The sequence below is a fragment of the Sturnus vulgaris genome, chromosome 6, assembly GCF_052056855.1.
Source record: "Sturnus vulgaris isolate bStuVul1 chromosome 6, bStuVul1.hap1, whole genome shotgun sequence".
Classification (NCBI taxonomy): Eukaryota; Metazoa; Chordata; class Aves; order Passeriformes; family Sturnidae; genus Sturnus; species Sturnus vulgaris.
The window spans coordinates 7521210-7542918 of NC_142248.1; the positions used below are offsets into that span (position 1 = coordinate 7521210).

Genomic DNA, 21709 nt, shown 5'->3' on the forward strand with positions numbered 1-21709 from the left:
TTTTCCACCGGGGGGAATACTGCAAGTTTTCAAGGGCTTAGAGTGAAATATAGAAAGCATCGGTGGGCGTTTCTTTATTTAGAAACGGGAAAGCAAAGGCAGTGGTGCTGGAGTTCTTCCTTAAATCTCTAAGGCAAGCGCCTATTGCAAAACAGTACCGGTACAAATAAAACAGTCAAGGATTTCTAGAGCGCTTTATCGTAAGAGTCTCCCTAATGCTTTATGGTAATTTATCGAGGGCATTTCTCATGAGACAACTGTTGCCTTCTAAGTTGATTAACTTGGGCGTGTTAACATTATTCATCTCCTCCCCCCCCCCCCCCCCGCCGATGGATAGAAATACTTAATTAAAGCGAACGTAATTAAGAGCCTGGGACGGAAGGGACCTCTGTGGAGCGATAATTCCCAAATATGCTCATTTTAGCTAAAACCGCATATATATTTTTAGGATCAAAAAATACAGAGCGGTGTTCAGATTTGCTCAGTTTCCAGCACGGCGCGGTCTCCTTTCAGCGCTGCGCGACCCCTTTTGTTTTTTTTTTTTTTTTTATGAATGGTGGGGCTGTGCTCGATTGATCAGCGGCTGCGCTCGGCGCTGCCCGCCGGCTGCAGGCAGAGGGCGCTGCTGGGAGCGCTCGGCTCGGGCCAGGCGCGGCTCGGGCCGGCTCCACGGCTGCAGCCACCAGAAGGACCGGATCGGGTCACGTCCAGTTCTAACAGAGCTGCCCTTCTATGTCCCCTTCCAGCGCAAAGGCTGGAGTGCAAAACGTGGGCTGGAGAAACAGCATACTGCTGAGTAGCTCACACTTCTTCTTAGGAAGATACGTCTATTGGCTTTTCAACAACTTTAATTTCTAGGAGTTGTTTCTATGAACCATCTATTTGAGTAGATTGTTTCTCATCATAATTAGGTAACTTCCAAAGACTTAAAAATCTAAATTCTTCTAGTGCTACTTCTCCACATTTTTAAGGCTTACCTTTAAAAGATCTTGACAGCTGAACAAAGGCTTGTCAGCTATGGCATCTTTTATCTGTGCTTGTCTTTGCAAGTTTTTAACAAAACAGTATCTACTAAATATGATCCTGAAGCCATCTTTGCTTCTAACAAGCCATGAGAAACTATTTCCAGTACATCTAAGAGGGCTCTACTTTTTAACAGAAATCAAGGCGTTATTTAGAGTTAGGGATTATAAAAGATTTAGAGCCATTCCTAGCATAGCATAAACATGCTTACAAGCTTCTTGTGGATCTTAGTGTACGTGCAGTTGTGCTTGAACCTGCAAAAGAGGACGCTGTGAGGAGTGTTTTCCCCTCTCCCCAAAAGAGTTACTTTAGCATTTGGTTCGAGTAAGATTGCACAGATTCTTCATTCCAAAGTAGCAAGGGAGAAGGAAGGAAGAGCTATATTTGATGATAGTTTGTGTCTTGGATAGCAACAGGCAGCTTAAATGGTTCAGTCCACCTTTTTTTTGTGCTTGGGAACTGATGGTTTGGGTGACCTGAAATTTTTGATGTTTCCAGCCATGAGAACAGAAGCATAAGACTCTGCTAGGAGATCCAATATTGTCTCTAAACAATATGATTTTAGTTCTTGCTTAATGTGAACTACTTTGCTAATTAGCTCAGGTGGCTTCTTATTCTAAACCCTTCCATTTTATTTTCCATTTTAAATGCTGGAGACTTTTACCTGTAGTGGTCACACTAGTTTCAGTCTGCATGTATCCCAGACAAGCTGCCTACAGATGTAATAAGGATTGTGAATGTCCTGCAGTCCCACAGTTCTGCAGCCTCAAGTGAGGAGCAGTGGGCTGGGTGAAGTGGGAGCAGCTCTTGATACTAATGTTTCTTACTTCTGTGTCTCATGTGACACATGCTATGTGGCTGCTGTGCTCTTACTTAGTAAAACCATGGGGAAATGGCTATGGAAACTGGTCTGTTCTTCTGGCTTGTCATTGCTCCTGCTGTGCTGGGAGTGAAGCTGATGTACGTTTGTACACTTGTTTTCTGCTGTATATACGTGGAAGGGTCTGAACTTGCATTCTGCAGTTGTTATCCTCCTGATACCTTCAAAGGCCTTGTACAATTCCCAGTGTGATGCTTCCCATCTTGCTGTTTAGGAGCATCAGATATGGAAGTCTCTGTGCTTCCACTTCTTTACTTTTGAGCAGGTTACGTTTGGGCATGAGTTTTGTTGCCACTTCAGCTGTTCTGCAGAATCCTTATTTTCTTACCTCTGTGTCCCTGGAGCTAATGCTACCTTCTCAGTGTACAGCTTGTTTTAATGTTGCTTCTAGCCAAAATGAATAAAATATCACTGGGTGTCTTCCTGCTCAATTTCTGTTCTACTTCTGAGCAGTCAGGATCTCTGAGAGAGAGAGAGAGCTTCTGAATGAAATCTCTCCAAGTCTCACCTCATTGCAGTTGGATTCGTTTTTGCCAGATAGCCTGGAGATCTTACAGATTCTGCTGACATTGGCTTCCCTAAGCTTGTGTTGAAGGGGGAGGAAGTGAATACGTTGTGTGGGTGGTGGGGAGGCAGACCTTTACTGCTTCAAAGAAGTTTTGTCAAGCTTTCCTACTTCTGTCTTTCTTGCTTGGTACATGGCATGATGAGAACTCACAAAGAGGGAAGTTCTTGGAGCTGTCCTTACACAAAGCAAATGCTTTTGCTGTACCCAGAGCCACCTTTATCCCTGCTCTCCCACAATCTGTTAGTGCACTATGGGAGCTGAGGTGTAAAATTTGGGAACATGATACACATACAGGAGTTCCTCCTGAGCCCTTCATTTTGGCCATGACCAATAAATGGATGGTATGAAATAAGAGATAAGAGCTCTTTTATGTCCCCAGCTTGTGTTAATTAGCAAAGAAGTCAAACTCTGCAGGGTAGCAAGTTGGGCTCATGGATTTATATAACACACACATAATATATTTTGTCCACAATTTCAAAACATAAAGACTTTTTTAGAACTGCTAGATGATGTCTTCTCACACGGGCCCTTGGAGGTAAAAAGTTAAACAGAAGTAGTTGCTTTGGTAGTTCTGATTTTGGGATTAACTCTGGGGGTGTTGGGAGGGAGCAGATGGAATTAGAATTTAAAAGGGGTCAGTGCAAAATTTACTCAGTGCAAAGCTTGACTATGTTACGTGGAGGTCCACCTGGCTATTGCAGAACATAAAGGATCCAAAGGGCTGGAAAATCCCTATTCTATTTTTAAAACCATTTTTTAAAGCCCTAGCATTTCAGGAACTCTTCTTGTTTTTTAGAATTTTTGGCTGTTGAAACAGTCATTTAGCAGAAATGTGTCTTAACAGTTGTCTGTTAGACACAAGAACTTCTAAAAAGATCTCCAAGAATGGAAACAGCTTGGGGAAGGATTAGCTATATTAGCTTTGTGGGCTTTTCAAAGTCTTCACAAAAATTCAGCAAGAAAGCCAAGCTGCATTGTATTTCAATAGAAAACCAAGAGGTCAGAAAATCTCTGTACAGTGTTGTGTAACTTTCTTGTCATATACACTGCAGGACAGGTGTGTTTGCTGACAAATGTATAGATACAGATTTTCTTTTCACATGTAGAATCCGTCTCTTTCTTGGAAGATGAAACTTAAAAAGGAATGACTTGTGTGGGTAGTAGGCTGGTGCAAAGCATGGGAAGGTTGACAGTTCAGGGATATTAGGTACCTTGAAACACTTTTTAGTATGGCTTGGGCTCATAAATTAAAGGTTCTGGGAGAGCCCTTGCAGCTATTGCATCACTTGCTAAAAATAGCATCTATACTGCATAAGGCAGCCTGTCTGCAGTGTGGATAGTCTTGAGAATTTAGTGCTTCTTCTGAATGATGTTCAGTCATTTTTACTTCTCAGCTAAGCACGTTTTTAATCTAAAGTGGTACAGAATGAAGCAAAAGGTTTTATTTTCTGTCTCTGAGGGTGGGGTGAGTTTCAAAATAGCATTGTCCACAGTTCTGTCTGCAGCATGATTCTAAAAATACCTTCTTAAGCTTACTGAAATTACAGTTTAAAGGCACTGATAAATATATTCTTATATTGTAATTGTCAGGGGAGAGGAAGAAAAAAATTGCTTTGTGCAGCATGAGGTATTCTGCTCTTCTCATTAATCACTTAAAATTTAGCAGTTTTTTTTTTTAATGGTAGTTACACAATGCTAGTGAAATATAATGCTAATCTGAATTCTTATTAAAAAAACACTTCACAAAGCCCAAATCCCTTCTCTTGAAAATAGAATATATGTTGTACAGTGCTTTTTTCCTCCTCTTATTTTGAAATCTTAGTCAAGAATCGCCAGCAAAGGAGTGTGTTTGTATTCCAGTGGTGTTGCTGAACCAGACAGGTCTGCAGCACAGCATTTTATTTTTAGACTCTAGGTTGCCATTTTTATCCTGTAAAAAATATTCATCAGCGTCTGGGTGACAGGCCATCAATTTTTTTAAATGTGTCAGACCACATTTTTCCACCTCTTTCTATTTCTCCTTTTATGTCCAACACTTCTTTTTTGGGGGGAAAAGGGAGAGGGGGAACGAGGGTACAGATTTTAATTCATGCATTAGATTTTTCAATTCACAGATCTTTAGCGTCACACGGTTCATTCATCTTCTGTGCTCGGCTGCTTACGCAGCTTTGCTTATTGTCTGCAGAGGGTGAACTGCTCTGGTGCAAGCAGCAAAGGCATGGATTGGGCAAAATCAGCCTCCTGCCAGACTGGTCACCTCAGCTGCCCTCTCTGCTTGCCCCAAAATACCCCCACGTGGCAGTGCTGTGGAGAAATAATTTCGTGTATGGTTTTGGGGTGCTGGTCAGGTATAAAATTACTCCCTGGAGAAGCTATTCAAGGTCTCTTTGCAATACATGTATGTGGGCCAGCTGACTCCTAACAATAGAAAATGGGAGATGTCTTCTGGTGTGGAATACTGAGAATTTAGTGCCTGGCAGGAGGGGCTCAAAGCCACACCGTTTTTGGATGGTGAGGCAGTAACTCACTAAGTGTGAACCTGCAGCACAAATTTTATGGCAGGAGTGCCACATTGCAGTTGCTTTCTAGGGTGTTCCATAGTGTAGCTGTCCTGTTCATGTGTAGAAAACCTGAGGCTTTCTTAAAGAATTGCTCTATTTGTTCTTGAAGAGCCTCTAGGTTGGCAGGGAGATGATGTCATCAGAGCAATTGGTACTGCTGGTGGCTCCTCCCTTTTTCCCTTGAACCCGAGCATGGGAATCTTTCTGTAGTGTTGACAGGAGCTTGTTTTTGAGTGGCTTTTGGTTCTTTTTGACTGCTTTTGGTGGGGAGGTAGAAGCCAGGAACAACTTGCTGGAGCCGAGTTAGCTCATAACCCAAGGGGGCCTTACCTATGAAGGTGATGGGTTTCTCAGTGGTCTGGATGCTTACTAAGACTTTACCTGAATCCTGTGACCTCAAAGACTTGAAGGGAACTGAGAGAAACAAGAGAAAAGGGTGAATATACTCTATTAGTAGCTGAAGGTCTAAGTCAACTCTGGGTTTATTTATAATTTTAAAAGCTTTTGAAGTCTTTGGAGCAACAAGATGGCTTGTTGTGGCCAAGCTTATGATAAGTAATAGAAAGGTATTCCTAAAGGTAAGAGCAATAAAATTTTTAGGATGGTTGTTTACTGATACTTTCAGAGTTAGAAGTTGAGATTTAGTGTGCTTAGACTATATATCCACACATGCTAAACCTGCTTTAAAGGGGAAAGAATGGATAGGATTTTGGTCATACTTGTTGAGACCTTCCTAAGGAAGGTTCTCGGATACAACTGTGCACATTTGTCTATGGGAAGATAATATGCTGAGCTTGTGGTGTGACTTGTAACCTGCTTAAATGTGTGTAATTAAAAAGTTGCCTATCAAAGATAGACTATCAGCCATATCAAAGATACACTTTATCAATCATATTTCTGCTGCATGAGATAATACAGCACTTTCTTGGGGTTAAAACTTGGTTTCGCTTCTGGACCGCTCAGTAGCTGTCCTGATTTTATCATCCCACCCTAATATGGAACATTTTAATTTTTTCATATCAGAATTTGGAAACCCTAAGGAAGTGGCTTTGTGGAAGAAAGTAAAGTGGTAGATGGTATTCCAGAAGAAATTAAGTAGCCTGTGTGTTTGATTTCCTTCATCTATTTTGACTATGATGGGTTTGAAACCACGTTGTAAATAATTGATTAAGGATTGGAGACTAGACCTAGAATATCATAAAGGATAATGATATCCAGGTTGAAGGAGTGTTACAGGCAGAAGAGGTGAGGCAGCAGCTCTCTGCTTTCCTTCTCAGGGGCTATGGTGGAAGGAGGTTTGTTGGGTGAGGGGAAGGCTGGATGAATGCATGACTCCCAAGACATTCTTCAGCTTTTCAGGAGTTCCATATGGAGGCATCCAGTGGTTCTGGGTGAGCTGCTTAGGTCTGGATGAGCTTCTCAGCTGAAAGCTGGCAGGCTGTCTTGTGAGAATATGTTCCTGAGAGTCTCCATAGTCTTTCTGTGCTTCCCAGTTTGTCTATTTTTGGTATATTGTTGATGCAGTGAAATTCTACTCTGTAACTTGCATTTGAAACGAAGATGTTAATTCTGGGAGTAGGGAAGGAACATGGTTTTTCTAATATGTAGAATATGGTAAGTCTGGTATTTTAAATGTACTTAATTTTTAGATTTTAATTTGGCAGCTGCAAGCCTTTAGTCCAAGGGGATTCTGATAGAGGATCCCATCAAAGGGTTTCCTAAATATCAAATCTTAAAAATTTTGTTATATCCATGAGATTTACCTGTTTAGTAATATATAAAATACCTTGAAAATCTGCAACATCAATCTAAAGGACAGAGAGCAAGTTAAGCAAAGTTACCAGTGTCCTTGCTTGCCATGATCAAGAGGCAGTGGAGAGAGCACCAAATCCCATACTAGTGGATGAGTTTCAAAAAGAGCAGGAGATGATACTATCCCATGTAGGATGTAGTTCAGCTGTGTGGCTTCTTTTTATAGTCTGTATTAGATGCTAAAGGTTTACATGGATTTAAAAAAAAAGTTATTCTAAAATACCTTATTTTTGTCTCGTGTGGATTTGTCCAAAATTGCCAGCTGTAGTCCACTAAAATTGCAGAGCTGCGAGCTGGAGACAGTAAGAGCATCCTGGAGATGTACCATTATACTTGACTTCTCAACATCTCCTCTCAGTACCTTTTGCTGACCACTACCAGAGACCAAGGCTTGGGTTGCTGGATCTCTGTTCTGAGCTGCAAGATCTGTTCTTGGAATAAAAAGGTTATACTGTAAGAAAGATTGTCTACAATGTGCTGGTTCCCCCCCCCCCCCCCCCTTTGCTTCCAGTACAGATGGTGCAAAGGAGCAGGTGAATGCTGATATGGGAGTCTTTTTCCTACTATTCTGATGCATTGGATGTGCCAAGCTCATACAGAATGATGTGTAATGCTTGAAATATACCCAAACCTTCATTTAAAAATTTCTTCAAGACTATGTTTTGTGTAACTGCAAATAGTTCAGGTCCTAGTCGTGAAGCTGTGAAAGGTCAAACAGTGTTTCAAAGGTGCAGAGAAAAGGTTGTATTTAGCACTGCACCAATTTCATGCCCACGGTCTGATCTTTAAAAAGCCATTACAAGGTGCTGTTGGTTTTTTTCATGCCCCAAATGGAGACTGGTGTCCTCACTGTGAATAGGGAGGTGCTTGAGTAAGATGATTTATTGCCAGCAGGATAAGGGGTTCAACAGGGAATAGAACCCTATCCCAGTTCAAATGCTTCATGGAACCAGAGTCTCTGCTCTGTTAGGACCACTGTGTGTTTGACTCACATAGTTGTTTTTGTGGCTTCACCTAGCCTCTCTTTCATGAAGAGATGGACAGACACACTCTAGAAGTCAAATTGTGTGTTGAGATGGTAGGGGAGGAAGTATAAATTCTGTGATGCCCTCTGTCAACCTGAGGAGGTGTAGAACCATGCAGTCAACAGAATGGATTGAAAACAACTAACAAATTTTTTTTCCCATTTTCTGTCTGTTCCATTAAATGCATAGCAATGAACAGATTCTTGTCGCAAGTTTGTAGCTCTATTTCCAGAGTTAGCTCTGGCTTGATCTGCATCTCAGATCTCTTCCAGCAGGTCATGTTCCATTCTGCTCCAGAGTCAGAAATAGTTTGGTTTTTTTTTTCCTTCTTTGAAATATAATGATTTCCAGTTGGTCACAAACAACCAACTTACATTGTCTTCCCAATGTCAGCCTAAACTTCTCCTTTTCTGGTGATTACCCTATGGGAGCTTATGAAGAGCAAACAAAACTCTTTTAAACTCATCTCCCAGAACAGCTAACTCTAAATAATCTTAGCAGCCCTTATTTTAAAATTCTTTTTTGCAGCGATTCCCATTTAAATGACTTAATATATGATTGTTTCCTATTACTATAGGAAGCACCTTAGTGGTTATATAAGTTGTCTTTATAGCCACATCAGAAGGACACTTTACAGACAATTTTATACGCAGGCACTGTTATACCTTAGATAAAAAGACCAGATACCTTTTTTTTTCCATTGCTTACAATGGTCACTGCACCTCTAAACAAAGTTAGTCTCAAGTGCATATCTTGACATCTGGTATCTCCGTGTCACTGTGTAATATCTGGTAATAATTATGTTTTATTCCTGTGGTCTGTAGACCCATGCAATTCTTTACAGTGTGACACTGATCGTTTTCAGGAGCTAGGTTGTCTGTGAAGTTCATAAAGCATTTCCTTCTTTGGTGTGGTGGTCACTAGTAACAGTGCTGAGATCAGTCCCTGAGGAGTGTAACTAGTAATTTGGTTTTTTCCTGATAAAATTCTGGTTTTGGTCTGAACCATTGTAGTTCCCCAGGCAGCCCCTGATGATATTCTAAGATTCTTATGTTTCATCATATAAAATTATTTTCTTTTGCCTAGTAGGTCTGGAGCATTATTCTTGTCTAAACTGATCATACCTTTTAGAAGTTTGACACAATTTGCCTTTTGATTAAAAATGGACCTAGTGCTGCATTTTATACTAGTCTCCACTTTTTCCTATGCTCACAATTATTCTGACACCTTGCATAGCTTTGACTTGAAATGAAAATGCCCACAGCTTGCCAGGATCACTTGTTATCCTATTCTACTTGCAAGTGTTGGTTTTTTGTTGCCACGTCACTAAGTGGAATTTATTTTTCTGCCTGCTACAAATACTTAGTGAAAGAGGAAAAAAAGAATCTCAAATTTCTTTTAGTGACTTCTGATGTAGAGCCTTCTTTCAGCATTGCAGGCTCTAGACCCAGAGGCCCTTCTTCTGGCTGCTCAATTTCTTCTCAGAAAAGTGACTTATCTATGCGTGTTTCCAGTGGCAAACACACTGAAAGCCTTCAGATGGTGCCAGTCCTGAGCTATCTGATCTTTAAAATGTTCGTGTTGTATTCACCCCCTCCTAGAGGCAGGAAGAACCAGAAATGGTAATTTGAATGACCTCTATGCATGTGTTTTTTTGGCCTGGTCGTGCTTGCCGTGACAGTCAGCATCTGTCACGTATTTCACAACGATGAACAAACGAGAGGTTGTTTTTGCTGAATATTAATGCTATGCAGTAACTCTTACTGTAGTGTCTTACAGAGCACAAGGCAGCTGTAGCCTTTGCAAATGCTTAACTCAACTTGAACTGGCTTGAGCAGGTGATCTGAACAACTTAGTAGCTACTGCAAAAAGTTTTAATTCAGGGCAATCTTGGTTTCACCTGACATTTTCTGGATCAAAAGGCTTGAAAGTAGCAAAAGGTGGGATGGGGGCTTCTGACAGGATAAAAGAATTCCCCCTCTCCTCCCAGACTCCCATGTGCATAATGCAGCAGCCCTTGGCTAACAGGAAAAAAAAAGATCTCATAGCAAAGACTGAACTGGGAGAGCTCCCACAAAGGCAACTGGAACTGGAATTGCTTAAGCACTGGGTGTGACTTCCATGAGTTCTTCAGTATGTTTTTCTTGAAGGGATTTCTAGATTGCTTCTAGTTCTCAAATCTAAAGAATCTTCAGAGTGCACTTTCCAAAAGCCTTTCTTGCTGTAGTTCTGGGTGAAATGGGAACTCGTCAGTGCTGTGATATTTATAGAATATTTTTCTACCCACAATCCTAGCTCCTAGACACAAGCTGTTACCAAGTAAGTGTTTGGTTTTGGGAATTGAACCTTTTTCTGTAGCCTGTCTTTTCAAAGCCTGACCATTAGGTGTTAGCTCCTCTGTGCAGAAAAAAAAAGCCTTGAAAAAAAAAAAAAATAGAATATACAGAACTTCTAGGATTCCAGCTTGGGTACAGATCTTTCTGATAAGGCTTCCTATTTCAGCAGTTAAATTGAGAATAGATGTGAAGTTTGTCTTATTTTTTGCACAGAGTTTTCTGGTTTTATTTAATAAAAATGCAGGGAGTTGCTGCTGTCTTATTAACTTGCAGCCAGCATGCTTATCTTCTTTGTTCTTTGTTAAATATGAGCTGGCATGTGTTAGACTGCGTTAGCGTTCACTCTTTGGGACTTCAGTGGTTTCTAAATTTGGCACTGCTAAGCCGGTGCCCTGTTTGCTTGAATCAATTGGGGCTGCTATTTTTAGCAACAAAAGGGAATTGAAATAGCAATTTTCTTTCCATGTAATGGATCCCCAAGAGGAATACTGATGCAAGCTCTCTGTCATGCTGTATTCTCCCCCTCCCCAAAAGCACTCAGACGAAAGGCAGCTGTCATGGTTTGCGGCTGTATTAATCTTTAATCAATCGAGTGTTTTCTGCATTCAGGTGTTCAGGGAAAAAAAGGGTCACGACTAAGATCTGCCTAGAATAACTAAGCACTCATGCATGGTCTGTGCAGTCAGAATTTGTGGATAACAGCAGGGATAGATGGAGCAGCTAAAAATAGTATATGCTTCCAGTGTTTCTCCAGTCTATTTTTGATGCTTGATTTTGATAAGGTTGATTGGAGTCTTACTAAAAATAGCCGTTCCTAGCAAGCTGAGGACAAAAAGTAGAATATTTTTAACTAGCACAGACTAAAGTACTTTTGTTGGCTGGAGATAATCTAGAAGCTTGGTATTGGTCAAATGCCAGTGATTTATATAAATCTGTAATAAATGAAGCACTGCTTGATGCCAAGCAGGGATAGTCTTTTCTCCCCTTGCCAGCTTTTGTTTTCCCCAGGAGCTGTCATATTCTTAATATAGCCTGTGTGTTTCGTAGCAGAAGAATCTCGAGTCTTCAGTTATTTATGGGCTGTACTTTAAACCTATGCTAAGGTTAGCTGTGCTGTGAAGTTTCTCTCAGCTGTATTGCTTCAGCAATACCCAGAGAGTCCTAGTTTATGTTGATATGTGCTGCAGCTGGGTACTGTGCTGTGACAGACCCTCACTCGTACCTGGGTTCAGTCTTGCCAGGGCAGGGATGGCTCTTCTGTGTGAATGAATGGAGGATGTTGCAGACAGACTAGCTCTGCAGTGACCATTTTGACAACAAATTTGAACACTTCTCAGGGGATCAGAGATGTAGCTAAGCTACCCTCCTTGAAATCTCTTCGTTTGCTTTGTTTTTTGACAGGAAGGGTGTAGGTATTCCCAAATTGCTGGACCCACATCTGTCTAGAGAGAATAACATTGCTGGTGGCCTGAGTTGTCCCTCCTAGGTAATGACATGCATGAGTGCGTCTGCAGTACTCTGAAAAATTGCCTAAAAACTCGGGCTTTTTTGAATGAAAACAGGAAAATGGCTGAACCAAAATGGACTTGTAGTTTGAAGAGGCTAGTAGACAACATGCCTAATAGTTGCTAGCTTCGTTGTGCAGGTAGTCAAAGCACTGCAAGGATGCCTGGTGCTGTTTGCTGGAGGCAGTATGGATAAAAGTATTCTGTGCTTTATTTCCATTAGGCATCTCAAAAGTTCATTTTGCTGTGGAAAACATGTGTTTGTATCTGAAAGGCAGGCTTGATCTCTTTAAGCTTTTTTTTCACTGTAGTCTAACCTTGAGTTGGGGAGTCACGAATCTATAATCTTGTTTCAGCGTGATTGCTCTGCAGAACTGCAGTAGAATTTTCTATGCTTGCCTCTCCCTGTGTCAACACTGGTCCTTGCTCCCGTCGTGAGACCAGATGATTTCTACATGCCTGCCTCATGCTTTACTGCACCACTCCTGGCTTTTGTTTTAAGATGTCCTGGCTGCATGAAAAGCAAGTGAAAATGTTCTCCCTGGGCCTTGAATACTCACTTCAGTCACAAAGCAGACTGCCAGTAGCTGCTGGGTTCTGTTTTTGCTTGGCTCTGGAATGGTAATCTCTTTTTTATAAGCAAGGAAGACACCTCTATTATACCTCTTAGGAGGTGGCGGATGTTTTTTGGTGACCTTTTATTTGGCAACACAGTGGCTGTTCTTTCTTATAAACAGAAGAAAACATGTGAGTTCCTCACACTGTTGGTGCCACTTTATTTCTCTCATTTAGCCATGGGCTGTGGGATTTCTAAAGGATGCAGGTGCTATTGGAAACATTTGTGTATTTACCCCTATATAAGGCTTCTCTAGACTTGTCTACATTTTTATCCCCTAAAGTGCTACTGGTCATTTTCATCTTCTAGACTAAAGTCACTGTTTGGTTGCATTTGTTCCACAGGCTTGGTCTATGGCTTTTTTCATAACAGGAAAGCTGCTCCCTTTTTGTGCAAGATGACACATCTCACTGACTGGGGAGGTTTTCTAACTTTGTTTGTCAAGGGCTGTCCTGAGTTTGGTACTGGCCAAGAAATGTTGCCAATGCTTATGAACGATGCCATACCTGTTGTATATGTGGCAAAAGCTGTGAAGCACTAGGAGATAAGGTGGCTAGGTGGTATTAAGGTGTAGAGAATTAGTGAGTTGTGTCTGTCAATAACTATTCTAGTAGTAGAGGCTGTGGTCGGTGCCTGTGTAGCTGTATCTTAAAGAGATCCCTGTAAGAGGTCAAAGGTGTGTAGTTAAACTCCAAGTGGGGAGTTGGAGAGATGTGGGTTTCTTTTTTCTTTTTCTTCTCCCCACAACCACATAGGAAGCAAAATTCTGGCACAGCCATTAAGGCAAAGATGCTATACTGTCCTGAGGTGAAGATTTTGGTGATTTAGGGAAATGATTGCATGTTGCATTAAGGTTAATACTGTAATAAAAAAATTAACTGCTGATTTGCAATCTTGTGCTGATGACTTGTATATATACAATGGTAACTGAAATATCTACTGCCTACATGTGGCATAACCTCCTCCAGCAGTGTGAGCAGCTGATGCCCCATACTGCTCTCATTGTTTGGAGGCCTTGATACTACATTGGCAGTTTCTTTTTGCACCCTATCACTGCATCCAAAACATGGACGGGTTCACAGTCATTTATACTAATATGGTGTACACTAGTGGCTAGCATGAGTAGTGATTTTAGTTCTATCAGCTTTCCAACTTGTCTACCACTTTGAACAGTGTAATGTTTGGAATATAAAACTATTGATGCAAAACTGCAATGAAAGCCAGAACTAGAGGATGAGACCATTCATACATCTGTCACTGATTATAACAGTCTTACCCAAAATGTTATTTCCTAGAAGAGCAAGAGTTGTTCCTTTCAGTGTGCTGAACTCACTAGAGCCAGTTTGTGGACTCTGACTCAGAACAGGAATTTTTAGACAGGCTTTTTTGGAACTTAAGAAAGATGATGTATATGTCAGCTCTCTAGTTATGCATATACTAATTTCAAAACGGGTTCTTGAGATGGGAATCTGTTCCGGGTGAGGACTAATTATTTTGCAAAATGCCGTATATCCAAACCTGCTGAAGACTGGTCAGTAGGAACTTCCCAGAGTAGAACATCTCCAGCCCAATGTGAGTGCATGTATTGATTTATTAAGAGTTAGCTGTTCTCAGAGTATATTGTGTTACTGGATACCTTCCATGATTTTTTGCCGCCTGAATTTTAGCGCTGTAGGGGAAAAGGCAAAGATGGGTGTTGACTTCTTCGTCTAAAATTAGCCAATGCTACAATACCAACTTCCATTCAAGCAAACATTTACTTGGTGGGCTCACACACAAGTTGCTTGGGCACCCTTCTTGCTTCTCTCCTGGAGACAGCAGATGGCTGAAGTGGGAAGCTACTACAGTTAGTCTGACTACTGAGTAAATGTGTATAATCACACTTAGGTGCTGGTGCAGCTTTTTTGTATAGACAATAACTTATTTCTATCCTACTTGCTTTGCCTTCTTTAAGCTCTGCCAACTGCAGTCAGTTTGTAACTTTTGTTGGAAGGCAGTCTGTAGAAGAAACAGAATTCAAAAGCTTAATCCACACTTGGAGTCAAACTAGCTCGGGCACGTCAAGTTGATAGTAGAAATTTAGTTAAACTGACACAGCTTTGGAGTGGTTGAAATGGCAACATTTTTCTCCAGTATGGAAACTTGAGATGAATGTAATCAATATGAAAACTGAAATTACTTTCCAATGTACAAGCTTTAGGTAATCTAAAATGTGGAGGAATGTAAGATGGCTGAATCTTGACTTCTGTGATGTTTACCCCACCTCTTCTCCCTGCTTTTACAATGCAGGCTCTAAGTTTTGCTTTCTGCTCTGGCAGATTGTTGTCAGGGCAGCCTTTCTAACCCTCCAAGCTGCTCACTAAGATCCAGTCAATGGGCAGTAACCAGAGCTGGCTGAACTGGGTGCTACTGGTCAGTAGCAGGCTGGGTCTGTGTTAGTGCATGTTTCCCATTGCATTCCATGGGTGCCAGCCTCGACAGCCTCTCCACCACTGCACCTGTGGATGGGAAATAAATTCATTTGCTTTGAATGGTGGGAGGGGACTGAGCCAGGTGGCTTCTCTCAAAGGGCTTTAGGAAGAGAAGTGTGGCCTGAAAAAAATGGGGTTTAGGTTAGATGTTGGAAAGTAATCCTTGTGCTGTTGTTCAAGATGGTGTGGGAGCATGGAACAGAAGACAGTTATACTTCTCCACTAATTAAATTATGGTCTCAATGTCACCTTGTGAGGAGTTCCCTTACTGCTAAGAAAAACTAGGATACTTTGTCCTGTTGCCTATGCCTTTTCCTGCAGCAGAAGCAAAACAGGGATGTGTATAAACCAAGAATCTGTTTCTGTAGGTGACTGCTCAGGCACTACTTTTTTTCCTGATGGGATTTTGTGATTTTTATGTACATCAGATTTATTTAAATTTCACACATTCTGTTCTGGAGGGTACTTTAACCTCTGGACTACAGGTTCTTTTAATTTGAACTGGGGCCTATAATGGGGAAAAAAACCATCCTATTACTCACACTTCAGTTAGAAATCCCTGATCTTCAGCTTATGTCTCGTGCTCCAGCTGATTCCATTACTATTTACCTAAGCAATGGATTCAATAAATGAGTAAATATCCTTGACTGAAACTACTTGTACTTTACTAAGCCTTTAAAGGGCTACAGGTGCTTTTTGGAGTCTCTGCCTCATGGAGCATGCATTTTTGGCTGCAGCTGCTAGAAGTGGAATAACTTGCAGTGTCAGAAAACAATATTTTAAAATACTGAGCTTGCTATCTGGGAATAAAACCATTAAGTCCATAAATTCTGAGTTGGAAGGAGAGGAAACAATCTAAGAGTTACAGGGAATGGCTCTTTTGGTGCCTCACTAACTATAGTGAAAGAAACAACCCCTATCACTGAGCCACTGAGGCTGAACCTTTTCCACATTGGATCAGCTTAGAACTTGTGCAGCCACTGTTGTGATCCTTACAGGGAGAGATCCTGGTACTGTTTTCTGTACTCCTGTTTGCTTCATTGCTTTGCTGAAGCAACAATGACTTGTGTGATAATACATAATGTGAATCTCAGGTCAGAGAGGCAGAAACAGGCTTGTTAGTCCTTGAACTAAAAGTGTCTGTCCTGCAGGACTGTGGTGTGTCTGGCTTAATGGGTAACAATATTGGTACCAGTCTGGATGCAGGAAATGGGCTTCTGGGAAAATATTCTTGAATTCTTCCCTCAAGTCTGATTTTTTTTTATTGGTCATTTCGACCCTTGCTTCACCTTTCATTACATGGCTTTGTTTCTGTAACAAAACTGTCACTCACACTTCCCTAATGGTGGCTGGATAGGAACTGGCAAAGCAGTGTGTTACAGACACTTGGTTTTCTCAATAAAATTCCCTGGCACTGACAGTGCAGCAGCCAGAGCTCTGTTTAGTAGCTGGAGCATCCCATGTGTGCAGTATGCTTATCCTTATCATGCTGGAGTTAATGCATCTTGCAAATACACCCTGAAACCAGGGAGGGGATAAACATATATGCATGTACCTTCGTCTGTGGTCATCTGTGAATTTCACTTAAATTAGGGATATGACTGGATATTTCCTTCTAGCCTGTTACTGAATTGTTGCTGGACCATTCAAACTCAAATAGGACCTTTGCTGGCAGTTTCATCTTTTGTTATTGCATCCACTTATTTGTAGATAGCAGGCACAGAGACTCAAAGGGATACAGCATTTCCTAGCTGTTATTACTCAAACAGAAATATTCTGGCTGCAGTTTGCATGCCAGCTGTTAGAGGGGATCTGCAAGCAGTAACTAATCAAATCATCTGCAAACACAATCTCCTTCCGGTGCTCTGAAGGGAAGTTGTCTGGCATTGGGATTCAGCAATAACACCTCTGTCTGCTATGAGTTTCATTCAGGTAGAGGTTGGCCAGAGAGTTAAACCAACACTCACAGTTCATGGTTCTGAAACATTAAACAAGTCCGGTTATTTGGCCATGGCTACGTTCAATGATAAGCAGTGGAAGCACAAACCAAGCTGTTCTGATCTGATAAAAGGGCAAACAGATAAAATCCAGTATATTCTGTGGCTACTTGGAGAGTGAGAGCAGAGACAGGTAAATGAGGTTAGACAGGAGAGCTAAAAATGTAAGGATGTCAAAGTGTAGGCATTGGGTTTGGTGAGGAGAAAAAGCTGAGAGAGAAAAGAAGTGATGCTGAATGTACTTGCACAAAAAGCAGTTTCTGTATGGAGGAATTGCTGTTTACTGGGGTGATCAGCCACTAGTGTGGCGAGAGCCCTGGAATAATCTGTCAAACTAATGGCATGTTGAGTCACTCTCAGCTTGTGGAAAAGAATCCTAGAAAGACTTGAAGCTTGACACAGATCCAGTCACCCACAGGTGAGAAAGTTTAAGCTGTAGAAGCCCAGCTTGCAACCGATGCTTTGATCTGTCCCTCATACTAGCTGCTGGTGAGCACAATGGGCATAGGGATGTGAAATCTTCTGGAGGAGCACTAGCAGAGAGCTGTTGCCTGTGTCCTAAAATCTGTTTTCTTGGATGTTTACAAGATTTGAGATACCTTTTATTTTATTGCATACTTAAATCTAAGTTGGCAGCTGGTTTAAATCAGCTTTTTTTAGTTAAATGGCTTGGAAATCCCTCTTAGTCCACAGAGTTTCTGAAGAAGTGTATTAGGACAGAGGCCTGGCTTGAGTAGGGATGCTGAACCTGATTCTTGAAACATGTTAGTCTCCTAACTCCATGTTTTTCTGTCCTTTCTTACCTGTGGAAAGATTTTAGTGTGAATTTTTAAACCAATTTCATAAATGTAGTACACCTGTTCCCGTAGACTTTGATGTGTTTCTGTCTGGAATGAGTACTTTAATAGCCTACAAATGAACATATCCATTGCAGTTAATTCTGTGAATCAACTAATATGGATTTGGTTTTTTTTTTTTGTTGCAGTGGTCACAGGAGCTACTGATGGGATTGGTAAAGCCTATGCAGAAGAGGTAAGACTTCTTACAACTTGGAAGTCTGTCTTGATTCTTGGCAATGTGTCAAGCTGTCTCAACTCTGTCAAGCTGCATGTGATATCTCCTCACCATATCTTAACATAGATACCTATGGAGAAAGAGGTCTCCTACCTTGCCTCCCTCTGCTAACCAGCCAAAAGTTGTATCTCTTTTTGTTAGTTTCTTGTATTTGTGAACTATATTTTCAGCTCCTGCCTTGTCCTTCAGGTTTTTATTTTTAACTTCTTTAATTTTTAAAAGAATTTTAACTCTCTCAGCCCTTGATATTTCCTTTTGCTACTTCCAGGCACTGACTAAATGGCATTTACAGCTGCCAACAGTATGTTCCAATTATTTCCTCTAGTTCATGAAGTCTCTGAAGCTGGATTTTACCTTTATCTCTTCTAGTGTACTTTTGGTCTTGATGGATATGTGGGCTCCAAATACATTTAATATACTCAAATGTATTGCTTAAGACAGAAAGTGCCTGTTAGTTTGGGGTAATTTAGCCTATAAGCCCAGAGAACATAATGACAAATAGTGCTGACTACAACAATTTATAGCAAAAATAACTTCAAACTCAGCATTAGTATCAAAGTGAGCCTCTGTGCTTATTTTGTGTTCTCTGAAACACCAGCGTGATTTTGTGTGAGATCAGTGGTGAGAGATTCCCCTTCTCCTTGATGTTTTTTTTTTTCTTTTGCAAAGCCCACAGGGAAAATGGCATTACTGTTCATGGGTAGTCCTTGTCCTTTGGATTTCCTGTCATCCTGATGTGCCTTGCCCTGCTACCAGCACCCCTAGCCCCTAAATTCCTTTCTCCTTTGTAGAAGTAGTACCTTATACTTCTGGTTCAAGAAAGAGGAGTTGGCTGCAAAAGGAATTAAAGCTGGTGCCAACAGCACCTGATCCTGGCTCACAGCTCATAAGTGCCAGATATCCCAGTTACACAGCCCAAGCAAATGATGCAACTCTAAATTTTAGCTATCTAGAGCAAGTGGAAGGAAGTGACTATGCCCACAGCAGAGCATTACCAGGAGAAAGTCCTCTAGTCTGGGAGACATCCCCTGATCATCGTGGGAGATTAATTTCAGGATCTGTATGTTAAGATATCAGGTGAATAAAGCTACAGCTTCCTTTATGTTCTTTAATGTCTCTAAGAACTAGGCTGCTTTCAAGCATGAATGTGTGCTGCTGGCTGACTCCTGCATTCAAAGCTCTATTAGGAAAGCCATCACGAGTATGAGATATTGTTGGCAAACCATGTTTATTACAGCTGCCTTGCAGTGATTGCTGTAAGCACAGAGCACCCCAAAGGGTACAGATACTCATACTTGGGCTACAGAATAAACCACATTGTTCATGAGTTGCATTTATTACTGTTACTTATGCATTTATTTAGAATAAAACACAAATCCATCCTTTGACAGCTTAGATGGATGAAGAAGACTTGATAAAGTCATGCATGGATGTAGGGCAAAATGTGGAATACCTGAAGAGACGTCTCAATCTTTGAATTAACTCTAGAGATATCTTTAGAAGGCTGCTAGCAGAGGCTTGATTTTTCTACTAAAAATTCTCTTCTGGTTACTATAAATTCCACTGGCATATGGCTGCTTGGGCCTTGATGGCTGTGATTATAGTCATGCAGACAACTCCCTTTTCCTTGGAGGAATTTGTGAGAATTGTAGCTGTGTGTTGAGAATTGCCTCTTTGAAAGTCTGATATGGTCTCACTGGAAAGTGATGGAAGAGCTTTATGACTGTGGAATCTTGGGTTATACTAGGCTCTGTAGATTATTTTCCTTTTCCAAACAAAGAACAGTTTCCACATTTTCACTCTTTTGCAGTATTAAGGCCTTGAATCTTTGCCCAGCACTGATATCCTTATCATTGCTAGATCACCCCTTTGTGAAAGGTATCATGTTTTGAGGATATGGTCAGGAGTCAGTATTCATTACCCCTCTATCATTATCTTTAGTTGGCTTTTAAAACCAAAATTCACCCTTAACTGTATTTGTGTGCTAGTGATAAACTAGAGGTTGTGATCCCATTGCATACTCTGCAGTACTCTACTATGCCCATCTGTTGAGAGTAGCATTTTTAGAATTTCTTGCTATGTCTGCTCTAACGAGAGCTTTAACCTTGCTTTGGTTGGGTGTTGATGTCATTGTTTTCCATCCTGGAGAGAAAGGGTTTAAATCTGTGTTTTGCTGCTGAAGTGGAAAATGTGGTAGTCACTAACGTGGCTTTTAAGGAAATCAAACACCTCCATTCATCAGCTCCATTAGAATGGTGACCCTTGCTTGCATCAATCCTTAGTCTTCAAGGCTGTCTTCCCAATATATGCTATTCTGGGTGAGTTTTATTTTAAGTTTTAAGGTCTTATCATTCAGCCATTTCAGGACCCTAAGGATGTTGGCCAAAGGGACAAGTACAATAATAGGTTATCTACAAAACAAGTGGGTCTTCCTTGATTCTTATATGAAAATGTAATTAGTAACTGGAATCTCGGGGATCATTATCTCACTTTGGAAGACTGTGGTTCCTTTCAACCAACTTGGTCTCCATCATTGAAGGCAGAGTGCTCAACAGAAGCTAGTCTGGTTGAATCAAACACCTTAATTGAACCTCCTCTGAAGTGCTGTATCTTTTTCAAGTTTGATTACTTCTCTAGTGATATTTGTTCCTAGTTACAGGGTCTTCTGTTGGCTGTTTTATGTCCTCTCTACTTAGAACTCCACTTGCAAAAGGGTTGCCAATTTCAGATGTACTTGGAGTGCATCCCCTTAGTGTGAGCATAGCAGAGGTTTCTTTCAAGCTCACCCTTGTGGTGGAAATTCTCTGAATGTGGTGAGGTTCCACTGACTGGATGTATTGGCATCACTTTACTTCCTTGGCTTTTGAGACAAGTACAGCTGAATTCTTTTCCATTAAGCCCAGATACCTGCTGAAGCAGTCTGAGAGCTCAAGGGTCATGACTACTGAAAGAGAGCCAACTCTTCTGTTGGCAGTCTGGAGCTTTGCATCCCTGAAGATGATCTTTGGGGCTTTTTAGCCTCACGGGACCACAGTTATTTGGGATTCTGAGTAGATTACTGTCAAATTGTCCTAGCAAATAGGTTAGGTAATCAAGGCCTTCACTGCCTTGATCCTGTGGAATGAGAGAGCTATTCCCTTCTTCCTGGTGCCTTCCAAGCTTACTGTGGGCTTCATGTAAAGTGTGTTCCAGTGAGCTGGGTGCTTATCTGCAGGTGGCTGTATGTGTTCATCCCTTTTGGACAGTAATTCTTGTAACACCATGTCATTTCCTTCAGCAGAAGGCTTGAGTTGCCTGTAAGCCTGAACCTGGCAGCTGTTTGCTAGTGATTCCTATGATGTCTTTGATTTTACCACACCTCACTCTATGCTCATGAGATTTCTATTGCTTAGAGATCACACACAGAAGTAAATTACAGGGTTCACAGATGAACTCTGCCATACCTCTTCCTGACAGAATCACTTCTGCTTTGTGTACTCCTGCTAGAAAAGAAGGTGGCTTTAAGCCACTTCAGGTTGTTGCTGTACTATGCTGTAGGGTTTTGAGGGTTTTGATTCTGTGTGTTCTGTTGGCTGGTTGGGATTTTTTTTTTTGTTGTGTTTTTTTAAAATTCCATTGAAGACCCATTCTCATCAGCTTGCAAAAGCAGTGGAGGAGTTTTGTTGGAGCAATGACGACATACTTTTTTTTTTGTATGTCTCAAGTGTCTGAAGGGCAGTGCCACTTTGAATTACGGATAGCTACATTGTTTCTGCTAATAGTAGTCACAAACATAATTTTCATTTTAGAGTAATTCAGATATATAACTGTTTTCCTGCAGACACTTTTCCATTGAGTTGTT

General features: G+C 41.1%; 1 protein-coding gene across 1 annotated transcript in view; it reads left to right on the forward strand.

The window, feature by feature from the left end:
• Positions 1-21709, forward strand: part of HSD17B12 (hydroxysteroid 17-beta dehydrogenase 12) — an 82133-nt gene that overhangs the window by 12905 nt on the left and 47519 nt on the right. Inside the window, exon 2 of the mRNA XM_014873526.2 lies at positions 17780-17826. Coding sequence (XP_014729012.1) covers positions 17780-17826 — 47 coding nt within the window. The remainder of the gene's footprint in view (positions 1-17779; positions 17827-21709) is intronic.